General features: G+C 48.8%; 1 protein-coding gene across 1 annotated transcript; it reads right to left on the bottom strand.

The window, feature by feature from the left end:
- Positions 1-1,325: 1,325 nt before the first annotated feature.
- On the bottom strand, positions 1,326-5,525 carry Rasl11b (RAS like family 11 member B). Its single transcript, XM_051170594.1, has 4 exons — positions 5,321-5,525; positions 4,733-4,789; positions 3,519-3,595; positions 1,326-2,706 (listed from the first exon to the last, which is right to left on the bottom strand). The coding sequence occupies exons 1-4, from the start codon at positions 5,457-5,459 to the stop codon at positions 2,236-2,238; spliced, it is 744 nt and encodes a 247-aa protein (XP_051026551.1). The 5' UTR covers positions 5,460-5,525; the 3' UTR covers positions 1,326-2,235.
- Positions 5,526-12,534: the final 7,009 nt, after the last annotated feature.

The raw sequence follows: 12,534 nt of genomic DNA, 5'->3' as shown, positions 1-12,534 counted from the left end.
GTGAATGAGTGCTGGGAAAGAGGAAGCTGGGGGTGGGGGGGGGGGGGGGGGGGGGGGGGTGGCAGTGAGCCGGGACTCTAGCTCCACTCTGCACTTGTGCTACCCAAGTCTACCCTCTGCAGAGCTTCTTGCCTCTTGTCCCAGAACATGTGTGAGACCAGGGTCAGAGAGCACAGATGGACTTTTCGCTCCTTGTGCGTTGCCAACAACCACACAGGAAGAAACCAGGAGTGGGTAGAACAGAGACACCTGTCTCTGCCCTTGTACTGTCTCCACCTTCTGTGGACCCCGTTTCCCACCCTGCTGCCAACACATTCTTCTCAGGGGTGAGGTTAGCTTCAGTTTGAAGAAGTACTTTTAAAAAATAACAAGATCCATTATAACAAAGCATAAATGTCCGAGTGTCTCTGTCAAGAACAGTCAGGATATTGTCCCTGGGAAAATGAGCCTTAATAGCCCATCCTCTCTATCCTCGCAGACCTCCAACATGTCCCACTGCCTCACGTGGGCAGCAGGACGCACCTTAACGTACGAAGCCTGAAGAAAGTGCTACTGAACAGTCAGGACACTGATCACGCTCCTTCATGTGAGCTTGGGGGCCATCACGCAAAACCTATCCCCGCTTCTCTTATCTGTGAGGTCGTGTCTGCCCCTCCCCCACCCCTTCTCACAGGCTTATCTGGAGGATTAACCAGGAGCAGTATGGACAGGACTGCCCAAATGGAAGGACGGAGCCCTGCCCACAGCGATGGAGACTCACTGCATTTGCGTGGAAGGACATCGAGGCTCCAGGGCCAGCAGAACCGAGGCCTGGCAGCTGCGGCACACACGTGTGACCATGGTGCCACGGGAGCAAGCCCTGAATAGTTCCAGATCAATGGCTGTAAGCTCTCACTGTGAGAAGGAAGTGTAGTTTGGGGACACAGCGTGCCCCCCAAAAAGCTGCACCACGTGTGTCACGGCTGAAGCACAGGTTGCGTAGAGAGGCACCCATGCTCGCAGCGGCCCTGCTGATGTCTGCAGATGGACAGCTGACTTAAGTCTCCCAGGAGGACCATGAGGAAAATGCAGGAGACAGTGCAGCTCCAGAATAGAAAGGCTAAATCAGAGCAACGATGCTTTCAGGTTGTAGCCCTCACATTACCCAACTGGTTCTGCAAGGATGTTTTGTAATGTATAAGATATGGATACTCAACTGTCCTTCACTGATCACATGTTGTACCATGGAAGAGATCGCTCCTAGAAGGCATATTCCCTGACTCAACTTGCTTAATAAACACAAGATCCTAAACTACACTTTCTGGAGAACAGAAGATAAAATTTCAATTAAGACTCAGTCAGACGTCTGCTCTTATCAAATGAGAGATTTATTGTACATAAAATAAATTAATTACAGTTTGAGCCAAAGTGTAAATGGCTTCTTAAAGTGCATCTGTGTAGGGGATTCGGCAGGTAGCCCCTGCATCTGGCCACTCTGCAAGACAGCATCTCAGTCACCCACAGCCACAACTCAGCCAGGCCCAGGGAGCAACCCAACGTCATTGCCGTGAGTCATGTACAGAAAACCACACCACCATCAATTAACACTTTTTTTTTTCTGTACCTGATGCCACAGTTGAAAGAAAAAAAACAACAAACAACTGTACAGTGTCACAGGGGGCAGAACAGGGTTGAGTTTTCACAGCTACTCAATACATACGCCCATCCTGTGTCAGGAGACCAGCACCTTCCTGCAGACCACAGCCCACAGGTGCCTGTACGTACACTGAATATTTTGGTCTAAAATTTGACCTTTATGGAGTGGGGAGGGGTCCCTCCTTGTTCTTAAAGAAACCTGGGTATCCTTCAAGTCAGAAAAGCATCCTAGAAAAGACAGCATGTTGGAGACACCAAGAAAAGCAAACCTTACTCTTGGGAGAAAATAAATGAAGGAGGAAGAGGAGGAGGAGGAAGAGGCCTGTGAATGCTTATCCTGTGCTCTCATCCCCACCCTAACTCACATCAATGCATTTTGTGGGACTGACCCATCATTTATAAAGCAGAGAAGTCACATATCCGTCCATCTGTCCTCAGGCTCCAAACACTTCCTTTTTGTGCAGAATTCCACGGGCCCCTGAGGCCTCTCTGCTGCAGCCTTTTCTGGAACCATGAACTGCCATCAGCCTGCAATGGTCTCGCCCAAGAAGAACCTCAGGCCCTCTGCCCAGAAGACCAAACCCCTTCAGGAGTCCTGCCTCAGACAGATGTGACAGTCCTCACTTTGGCAGACAGAGCCTGCTTAAACCTCCTCTTCAGGTCCTGCATGTTGGGCGACTTGGGCCTGGGAATGAGGGAGGTCCTGCGCTTCTCGGGTGTGCTGCTGGGCTGCTGTTTGTGGCTCACTTCTTTGCAGAGGACGTGGAAAGCGTTGTAGACATCATTGTAATTTTCACTGACGGACACTTCATAGAAGGAGCAGCCGAGCATGCCGGCCAGTTGCAGTCCAAGCTGAGGGTCAACCTGTTTGATGTGTAAGAGGTCAGCTTTGTTGGCCACAACCACCACAGGCAGCCGCGTGCCCGGGTGGAGGAGCTGCACGTGCTGGTGGAGCTGGCCAATGAGTTCATAGCTCTTGTGGTCGGTGATGGAGAAAACAAGAACGACGGCGTCTGCCCAGCGGATGCAGCGGTTCAGCTGCTCGGTGCAGCTCAAGCCATTCTCATGCACCTGAAGGGAAAAAGGTGAGAGCAAGGTGAGCAGTGAGAGCCACACGGAGCTCAAGCGGAGCGGAGCGTCAGATCCTGAATTGAAAAGAACCCTTCAAAGAGAGGGTGGGGTTCCGGGCCATAAACAAGTTCTAGCCCCACACACTTTAGCTTTCTTAACACTATGTTAATCCAGCTGCTCCAGAGGGAATAAATAACAGGGCAGCTCACCACACTCAAGTGGAAAATGGACCTGCAGAGACCTCCACGCACAGACACTTTGTAGTTGCACAAAATGGGAAATTAACTGGCTAGACAGTAAGTCTGGGGAAGTAAAGATAGGAGCTGGAAGTATTTAAACCTGGATGCCTGCCCAGTTCAGGATGGGAAGAGAGGGAAAAAAAAAAAAAAAAAAAAAAAAAGACTAGCAGAGCTCTTTTGTCTACAGAGAAACTTTCCACAACATAAAAGCGATTCCGGGTGTTGGAGACTGGACCCGCATATTTGGCTTCTTCTGTCTAAGACATGTACAATAACAACCAGAGGAAGGAAACAGTACCAACCCTAAGTATTGGTTTGGATTCCACCCCCTCTACCCTCCCATCCCCACCTCTGCTCTGGTGACACCCCTCCCCCTTGCAGGAGTGGCTCTGCCCCTTCCCCAAGTCTCCCAGACTAAACCAGGCCAAGGCTGACCAGCAGCCAGATTCAATTAAATACGTAAAAGTCCAGCCCTCACCCCCCACATCTTGTCTTCCCTCAATTGAAGAACTAGTGGACGCTTCCATGGCCACTAGTGTCCCCCTTGGCCCAGTCAGCATCACAGTTTCTCACCTGGATGCCTGGAGTGTCCTGAACTTGAATGGCCAGGGTTTCTCCTTCGATCTGGACTTGTCTCGTGTAGAGATTACCTATGAAGGCAAAGAAAAGAGGTTATAACCCTCCATCAAGTGCAGCCTGGCGAAACACCGCAGTCTGCTTTGTTGGTGGTGGTGGTGGTTTGTTTTTTTAATGTAATACAGCCTGTACCAATAAGCACACACAAAGATGTAGCTCCCTTCTATTTAATGGACCTATTTCGTATCTTGTTTAAAGACCAACCACAATGTTAAGCCCTGCTAGTATACTTACCAAAAGTAGGTCAAAGTTGGTCATTTTTTTACAAACTTGCTGGTCTAATTTTAAACAGAGTTTCCATATTTAGACTATTTCCCTGGAGTAAATTTTCTGGCTCAGTATGGGCAAGGCTTTTGTTTTTATTTTCGTGTATTGTCATTCTCTGAACAGTTACACTTTGCCCACTGGATAGAAAAGCTCCACAGGCAAATATGGTTAGTAAATGCACAGTTAAGGCCTTCCTAGGATGGAAATGAGACATGATAGTGACAGGCTGCCAGGCCTTATCTTGGGACCGCTTGCATGGGTCATTTCAATGAGTCCCCAGCAGGTACTTCACACAGCCTACTTATTTAAGCAATTGCTAACAGGGCATAGTCAGAAAGCACTGAAGCCTCCTGGGACAGTGGGTATATTTAGTCATTGATAATGAAATCCTTGTTTTCGCAATATTTAGGAGCTCTCCCGGCTAGAATCAGGGCAGCTAGCTATTTTTCTTTGTTAAGGAAAGAACTTTAGGTTTACAACTGCGCTCCTTTGGCCTTTGCTTTGAAAGGTCACCCCTGAAAGGCAGCCAGCAGAGGGAGAGGGTGGGGGAGGAGCTGGCTGGTGGAGTTTGGTTTGGTTTTTTGTTTTTTTATGACTTTTGCAGGCATGTTTTAAAGGAAAGGGCCCTGGAGTACAAAGGACGCTTCCAACTGGGGTCCCTGTAGTTAAAACATACCACAGGGAATACTTTCAGGCACTTGATAAAATGATGAATGGACCTGGAATGGAATGAGGCCAGATGGCAGCTGGAGGGGAGGGGGGCGTGCAGAATTGCAAGTGGCAGAATCCTGACGCTCACACTGTCACTCTGAAGGAGTGTCCTTGAAGGCACTGAGAAATGGGGGCAGCCATCCCAACAGCCTTTTCTCAATGCATTTCCTCACCTGCATTCCGTTCATAGTCTCCGATGAATCGTTTCGTGAGGAACCGGACCACCAACGCTGTTAATTCAGAAAAGAGGACAGACTGATAGTTAACCCACTAAGTTAGATGGGTCTCCACCCCGCCCCCCAGCTGGAAAACAACTCTTCCAAAGGAAGTCACAGCCGGCCACCGAGGTAAATTCCTATCCTTGACCCCCTCTGCCAGACACAAGCCAGGTGAATTACGGCGCTGCCAGTGGGGAGGGTCTTGTGGCCCAGCTGGGTTCCAAAGGGTTGGGAGAGCTAGGCCACACCTACGCCTTCCAACAAACAGAAGGACCTCTTCCTAACCTTATGGAACTCCAGGACCGGTTACCGTCACTAACTCCCTGCTCTGCCCCAGCGCTGCTAGAGGGTCAAAGCCCCAAAGTTCTACTCTGGCCCGAAAGTCGGCGGGCCACTCTGAGCCCAGAGACCCTCTTAGGTGGAAGCAGGGGCAAGAAAGGGAGGAGGATCCCGCTGCAACGCCCACCTCTCCCCGCTCCAGTCCGGGCGGAGGGTCTCCCACGTCCCGCCCCTCCACCCAGCGGGTTCCAGGCTTGTACTCACCGGTCTTGCCCACGCCGCTGGCCCCCACCACAGCGATCTTGACGAGCCGGCGCCCGGCGGCCCCCAGGCAGCAGTCGGCAGCGGTGCTGCCCGAGGCGGGGTACTCGGCGATGGTGCACATGTTCTGGATGAGGCGCATCGCCGCTGCGGCCGGGCTGCACCGCGCGGGGAGGGAAGTGAGGACAGAAGATGGACGGACGGCTCGCTCTGCGCCGAAAGGGTGACCCGGTCCGACGTCCCGCGACCACGAAGACGAGAAAGCGTTCGGGAGAGCGAAGAGAAGAACGGTTCTGCAACTCCGGCTCGCGACTGGGATCCCAGCCGCCCGCGCGCAGGTTTTCTCTGGCCCAGGCCACGCCTCCACCCCCAGCGGCCAATCCCCGAGCGCTCTGCTCGAGGCCCCGCCCTCGGCTTGCGCAACGTAGCTGCGCCCCCGAAAGGAGCCACGAGCGAGTGCGGGGCCCCGTGAGGCCCGCCCGTGGTAAATAGGGCAGCCAGCGCGAGGTTGGCAACGTGCGGGACCCAGCCAGCTCCCGCTGCGCTAGCACGCGCCCCTAGTAGTGGCTACGGGAGCTCAGATCTGCGTGGGGGGGGGGGGATCTGTCCGTATCTGCTGGGTCTCACGTCCACGTGAGGAAGAGACCTGTCATGTCTGCCGGGTCTCAGATCCGCGATGAGTTTAGGGACACCCATCTACTGGACCTTCATAGGGCATGCTAGGCATTCTCTGTCGGGTCCTGGGTCCCCTAGCCTCCCTGACTATTGCCCACATCCAACTGGCTTCTCCACTCTGCCTCTAAGGAACCAGGTGGGGAACCCCACAGGCCTAGGCTCACTACCCTGAGGCTCTGTTCTGTGCTCTGCTCGTGCACTGGAGATTTTAATGCACTGAGCTGGCTACAACCAAAGTATTATGCTGGATTATACATTTTCCCCATCATTGTATTCATAAACAAAGACACCCGTACCTCCCTTAACTGTGGCGTCTGTCTTTGGGGCAAAATATCCATTTTGCTGTAGTTCTTGCCGACAGTGCAAGCTCATAAAAGCACACACACCATGGAAAGCTGCACCCCTAAGGGGCAAAGCCAAGCCAAAAGTCACTAGGACAAGCTTCCTTCTCTCACCCAGTCACTCCTCCTCCCAGAGCTGTGAAACAGAGAGAAAACAATTACGGCAGCTCTGGGTGGGACTCACTGGGGAGCAGACTCCACATTTAGTCTGGTCATAAGGCAGGGATTAGTTAAAAGTGGCTTGACACCAAGGAAGATGAGGGGCCCAGCACTCATAAAATGCCTAGCACCCCAGTGTGCTCGTCAGAGCAAACTATAGTCAAAGCCCAGCTTCAGCAACCTTCTGCCTTATCACCGCTGCCGCCCCTTTACAACCCTCGGGCCCTTTTATCTTGGTGACTGAGATAGCCAAGCCTGTGGCTTTTTGTACGTCCCTTATTAAAAGGTAGAAATGTAAGAGCTCATTCCAGTATCAACACAGTTGCTCATTTAATCACCTTCCACTCCGGAGTTCATTTACTAGGTGTTTGAATAGGATTTACCATCGTACTCTGGTCAGACTGTGATGAACTATCTATTAACAGCCTGAAGGGGGAACGAAAAAGATAATGCCGAATTGCCTCGCTAAGTCTTCTAGGATGAAGAACCTAATCAGTAGGGCACACAGGCTGAACAATAACCAGCCCAAGGCTGCCTTCGAGGGAGAACGCTGGAGTGAAGTCCGCTGTCTGAGTCCGGGAGAAAAGGCATGTCCAGTGTGCATCGTGTCTTTCTGTGTGGTTTAAATCAAACTTTAGTTTTGCCAGTCTATAAGATCAAGCTTAGTAAAGCTACAATTACAGGTACCAAGCACCTTTCAGTCCCTGGCCCCCCAGCCTACACTTCTATAGTGTTTACACGGGAAATAATTACATAGTGTACAGTATTTGTTCGGCTGCTTTTCACATCCCCACAGACATGATAAAACCTTCTCAAAGGGAATTTTGCTTTGAATCATTTTAGCTTCTGTTGTTTCATTTCCGTTTACCACAAGACTAACCAAACCTGTGATTTTTCTGTCTGCATCATGAAGGCTGAATTTAGTGTTCTTACTTTAAGTCAAAATGAACTGGCTGCACGTTAAACAGAGCTGAGGGAAATGAAGAAAAGAAGGGGCGTTAGTAAAAAAATCTACCCAGGAGCCCCCACCTGCATCTGGTTAACCTCAGATCATAACACTTAGTTATTACTTCTTGGAAATCCAAATTAGTAGGGGGATAAAGGAGGGAGGACCAGGGAGGAGACATGGTATCTATTTTATTCCAGACTATAAGAAAGGAATTTCACTTTTTACATCTAATATTAGCAAGGAAGTGATCATACCCGTGATCCCTTCACTCCAAAGCCTAAAGGCAGGAGGACCCTACGCTATTACTATGAGGCGCCATACTCACTGCTGCTCCATAAACCACCCCAAACCAGTCCTCAGTCCTTATCCAGACACAACTGCACAGACCTTTCTCGGAGTCTCTCAAGGTGACACAGTCGGATGACAGCCGAGCCCAGTATCATATGGACATTCTGGAGGGGCATCCAAGATGGCTTCTTCATTTCAGACATTTCCGCTAGAAAGGTGGGAAGAGCTAGGCATAGCTCAGGCTGTCTCATAACACAATGCCTTCTCACAAGTGAACACTCTTAAGACAGCCTATAGACCCCAGTATCGTAAAGCCTGTACACGCAATCTGGCAAAGCATTGCTCTGTTATATGTGCTAATGGTCCAGCACACAGAACTCACCCAGACCGGAGTGGGATGAGGAGGAACGTTGGTCCCACCTTTGGATGGAAACTGTGCCAAAGAATCTGCGGCCATCTTCCTTAAAAACTGAAAGAACACCGCCAAGACAGGGTAAGCAAGTCCTCAGTAGTTCCTGCTTCACAAATAGACTGGGCCAGAAGGCTGAAGATGATGCTCCCACATTATAGAGAGTTTTGGGTGGCTCTTCAGGCAGCAAACTGTCTCTGTTAATTTTTATATATTTGGAGGCTGCCATCATGCTCTTCCTGTTTATTCAGGTAATTAAATTTACTCCTTCTCAAGTCTCTGGTGGGGTTGAAGACCAGATAGTTTAGTTTCACAATTAAGCTTAGTTGTTTAGGAATTAAGAAGATGCTTTTAGGTTTAGATAGATGTTTTAGGTTGATAGATATAAGATATATTCAAGATTAATTTAGGTTCAGAATTTTAGACTCACTAAGATAAAAAAATATTTTCTTCAAGGTTACCAAATACATTTAGTCTAGACATTGTATATGTAAGTCTTACCTATTGGTTTTTATAATTGTTTCATAATGTTCTACTGTATATTATATAAAGATGGCATTTTTCTTTAGATAGAGAAGGGGAATTGTTGGGAGTTGGTCTAATGTATTCTGATGCTAATTACTGTCCCCCAAGGTCTGGTTGCAGCCCAAATGGGAGACACTTATGTACCCCAAAATGATTTTTGTATTCTTGCTGCCCCCTTTGACCAATAAAAAGCTAATACCTGGGCAGAGCCCGGAAGGAGGTGGGTGTGGCAAAGGTTTGAGGGCTGGGGGAGTGAAGGATCTTGGGAAGGAGAAGGGTGAGGCCACAGAGGAAGAGGAGAAGGAAGGAGGCTGCCTCCTTCAGTGAGGTGGAGGAAGAAGCACATGGCTGGCATGGATGGACGATTTGGCCCAGATGAAGAACATTAGCAAGTATTTTGGGATTCTGGATGAGAGGTAGCTTCATAGAAATTATTAGGAGCAGATGGCATGGGATTGGGGCAGGGAGATATGGGTGGTTTAGAGGGTTAATATCTGCTCTTCCCCAGGTAAACCAAGGCTATTTTAAAGTAAAAGAGAGAAGAAAGCCTCACATACACCCTCACAAAGATCACACAGCCCGTTATGGACCGAACCACAAACCTGTGGGTGATCAGTGCTATTTAAAACCAACCAAATGAGGGCTGGAGGGATAGCTCAGTTGGCAAAGTGTTTCGTAAGCAAGCGAGAAGACCTGAGTTCAATCCCTAGCACCCATGTGAAAGAAAGAAAGAAAGAAAGAAAGAAAGAAAGAAAGAAAGAAAGAAAGAAAGAAAGAAAGAAAAAGAAAGAAAGAGAAAGAAAGAAAAAGAAAGCCAAACCCAGGCATCATGACACGCCTCTTCAACCCAGGCCCTCGAAAGATGAAAGCAGGAGGAGCTCCGTCACGGGCCTTGCTGGCCAAATGGTCCAACAGAATCAGTTTTATGTCCAGTGAGAAATTGTGTCTGAAAAAATGAGATGGGAAATGTTTGAAGAAGACAACCAACATAGACTTCTGGCCTCCACGGGCACTCCAACACATGTGCATGCACCCAACCACATGTACCAGCACACGAATACATGCATACACAAATAACCTGAAAATGTTGCCAAGTGATGTGCTCTCTCTCTCTCTCTCTCTCTCTCTCTCTCTCTCTCTCTCTCTCTCTCTCTCTCTCTCTCTCTCTCTCCCTCCCTCCCTCCCTCCCTCCCTCCCTCCCTCCCTCTCTCTCTCTCTCTCTCTCTCTCTCTCTCTCTCTCTCTCTCTCTCTCTCTCCTCCCCCATATCTCTTTTTCCTAAATAAAGATAAGAGAATGAGAGATTGAAATATGAGAGATGTGGGGAGTAAAGACAGAAATATTTTGCTACATTTTGATTTTGTCTCCTCATCTGGAGTTTCTATCAGTGGCTTTGATCTCTAAAGTCAGTCTTTGATCTGGAGCTTCCAGAGGTAATTCGTTGTCTGGAAGTCCTTGGGATCCAGAATGTAAATTTCATAAATATTCACTTAACATCTGGGCTGTGAGTCTGGCAGGCGCTGTGCTGGAGCGTGGGCTTACTTTGGTGAGTGCAATTACGTTTGGCGTGGGAAATGGAGATACAGCTAAGCAATTTCAATACAATGTGAGAGAACGAGGTGGTGAAAAGAGGCTCAGGTTTCTTTAGTGAGACTAAAGATGGAGACTCGGAATAGGACATTATCACAGCCTAGCAGGGCTGTCACAGGTATGTGTTATCGACCAGCCTGCCTGCATGCATATATGGGCATGTATGTGGCAAGGGGACCGGGAGCTGGTTTGGAAGCAGCCAGGGATGCCCACACCGCACACACTAATGGGAATAAGAGAAGCTGTTGTGATCCCCTTCTTCCAGGCATAAACCTGTTCCCGTGGAAGAAGGGGACCACAACAGCTTCTCTTATTCCCATTAGCGTGTGCGGTGTGGGCAGCCACATGAGTGATGCTTTGCCCATATCACCAAGGGTGGCTTCCAAATTGTTGTGTGTCAAAGCACTCTTTGCCAAAAGTTGAATTTTAATTTAATTATTTATTTCGAGGCTTGTTTCAACTCTATCACCTATGTGGATGCAGCAAATAGACACATATTTGACTAGTGTAATGTAAATGGGATTTAACAGATTTTAGGAGAGAGAGAGAAAACATCCTGTTTTCACTGTGGAGAGGGCTGCAGTCAAGCACTTGGAGATGAGCCTACAATCTCTCTCTCTCTCTCTCTCTCTCTCTCTCTCTCTCTCTCTCTCTCTCTCTCTCTCTCTCCCTCAGTCCCTCCCTCTCTCCTTCCTTCCCCCTCCTCCCACCCCCTTCCTCCCTTCTTCCCCCTCTCTTTCCCATTCTCCCTCTTTTATTCTAACCTAATGCTATTTTTGTTTTGTTTTGTTGTTGTTGTTGTTTGGTTTTTTGAGACAGGGTTTCTCTGTGTGTAGCCTTGGCTGTCCTGAACTCACTTTGTAGACCAGGCTGGCCTCGAACTCACAGTGATCCGCCTGCCTCTGCTTCTCGAGTGCTGGGATTAAAGGCATGCGCCACCACGCCCGGCCCCTAAAGCTATTTTTAAAAAGAAAATTTAGGGAAGATACGGAGGTGAGCATAGTCAGAATACAAGTCATATGTGAGTAAAAATGTCTTTATAAACTCCATCACTGTGTATAATGGAGTACAGTCAATAATATACAATATATTACATATATTATTTATATCCACCAGAAAGGAATCTAGAAATCCCATTTTCTCTTATTGGGGTGAAAAGGGTGCTACTGGGCATCAGTCCAACTCCTGACCCTGGTTTGGATTCCCTTCTCCTTTGCTTAACACTCCACCTAAGAGATTTTCCAGTCAAATCCCCAGTTCTAGCTCCTCCTGGCATCCATAGCAGCGTGCCCACACTGACTTGGCACCTTCTTGCCTGTAGCCTCCTCCTAGAAAGACAGACCTTGGCGTGCTCACCAGCTCTCGGGATGTCTGGCTACTTTTGACTTTCATTTTCACATTGCTTGGGAAATACTGCGACCCAAGAATGGAGGCTCTCTGTGACATGGAATCCTGACAGAACTGCAAGTGTGTGTGTGGGGAGGTCTCCAGCACTAAGGCTGAGACAGCCTGACTTGCAATCAGAGTTTATTTATTCAAATATTTTAACTCAAGTGAACCATGGCTCTGAAACGGTGCCTGGATTAAGGAGGTCAGACAGTTTATTCTGCCACATTGGAGTTTTCTGGGAGCGGTTTGAGTAAGCAAATAGGGACAGAAGGGACACAATGAAGCAGGACTTGGGGGGGGGCAGGGGATTTGACTCCATGATTCCACCAAGTATGTGCAGGTGCACGCGGGCCTGTGCCGTCCACACTGGGAGTTGTGCCAGCCTAGCACACAGCGAGATATCAGTGGGAACCGTCCCCTTTAAGATCCCAATCTTCCTTTTGATTTAATCACAACAGCAGAATTCCCTAGAGTGAAAAAACAAATGAGGGACCAAGGCAAAGGGGGGGGGTCAGTTAAATAAAAGGAGAACTGCCCCTACACGCATACACATGTGTGTGCACCTCGTCCCAGAAAAGTGTAGCTTTGTGTGTGTGTGGGGGGGCACTAAATTCTTAAATTCTGGGGAGTAAGACTGGCCTCATGGAGGCCCATGATTCGGTTGGTTTCTATGGCAGCAGAGAACCTCCATTTCCTCTTCTGTGTTCTGACTCCAGCCTCTGGGCGCACTGTCGGATTTTGTCTCTCTTCTGGGAGATTTCCTCTTCCTCTTCAATCTAATGCTCAGATGGATGGCAGATAGAAGTCATTCTTTTCACTTAGGCATCTGAGACTTGTCTTCCACCCGGCACGACTTCTGCCATCGTTAGCACAAGTCATTTTTTTTCTCTTCT

The sequence above is a fragment of the Acomys russatus genome, chromosome 28 (assembly GCF_903995435.1).
Source record: "Acomys russatus chromosome 28, mAcoRus1.1, whole genome shotgun sequence".
Classification (NCBI taxonomy): domain Eukaryota; kingdom Metazoa; phylum Chordata; class Mammalia; order Rodentia; family Muridae; genus Acomys; species Acomys russatus.
The sequence above is the reverse complement of the archived record's forward strand: the minus strand, read 5'-3'. Positions and strand labels throughout refer to the sequence as shown.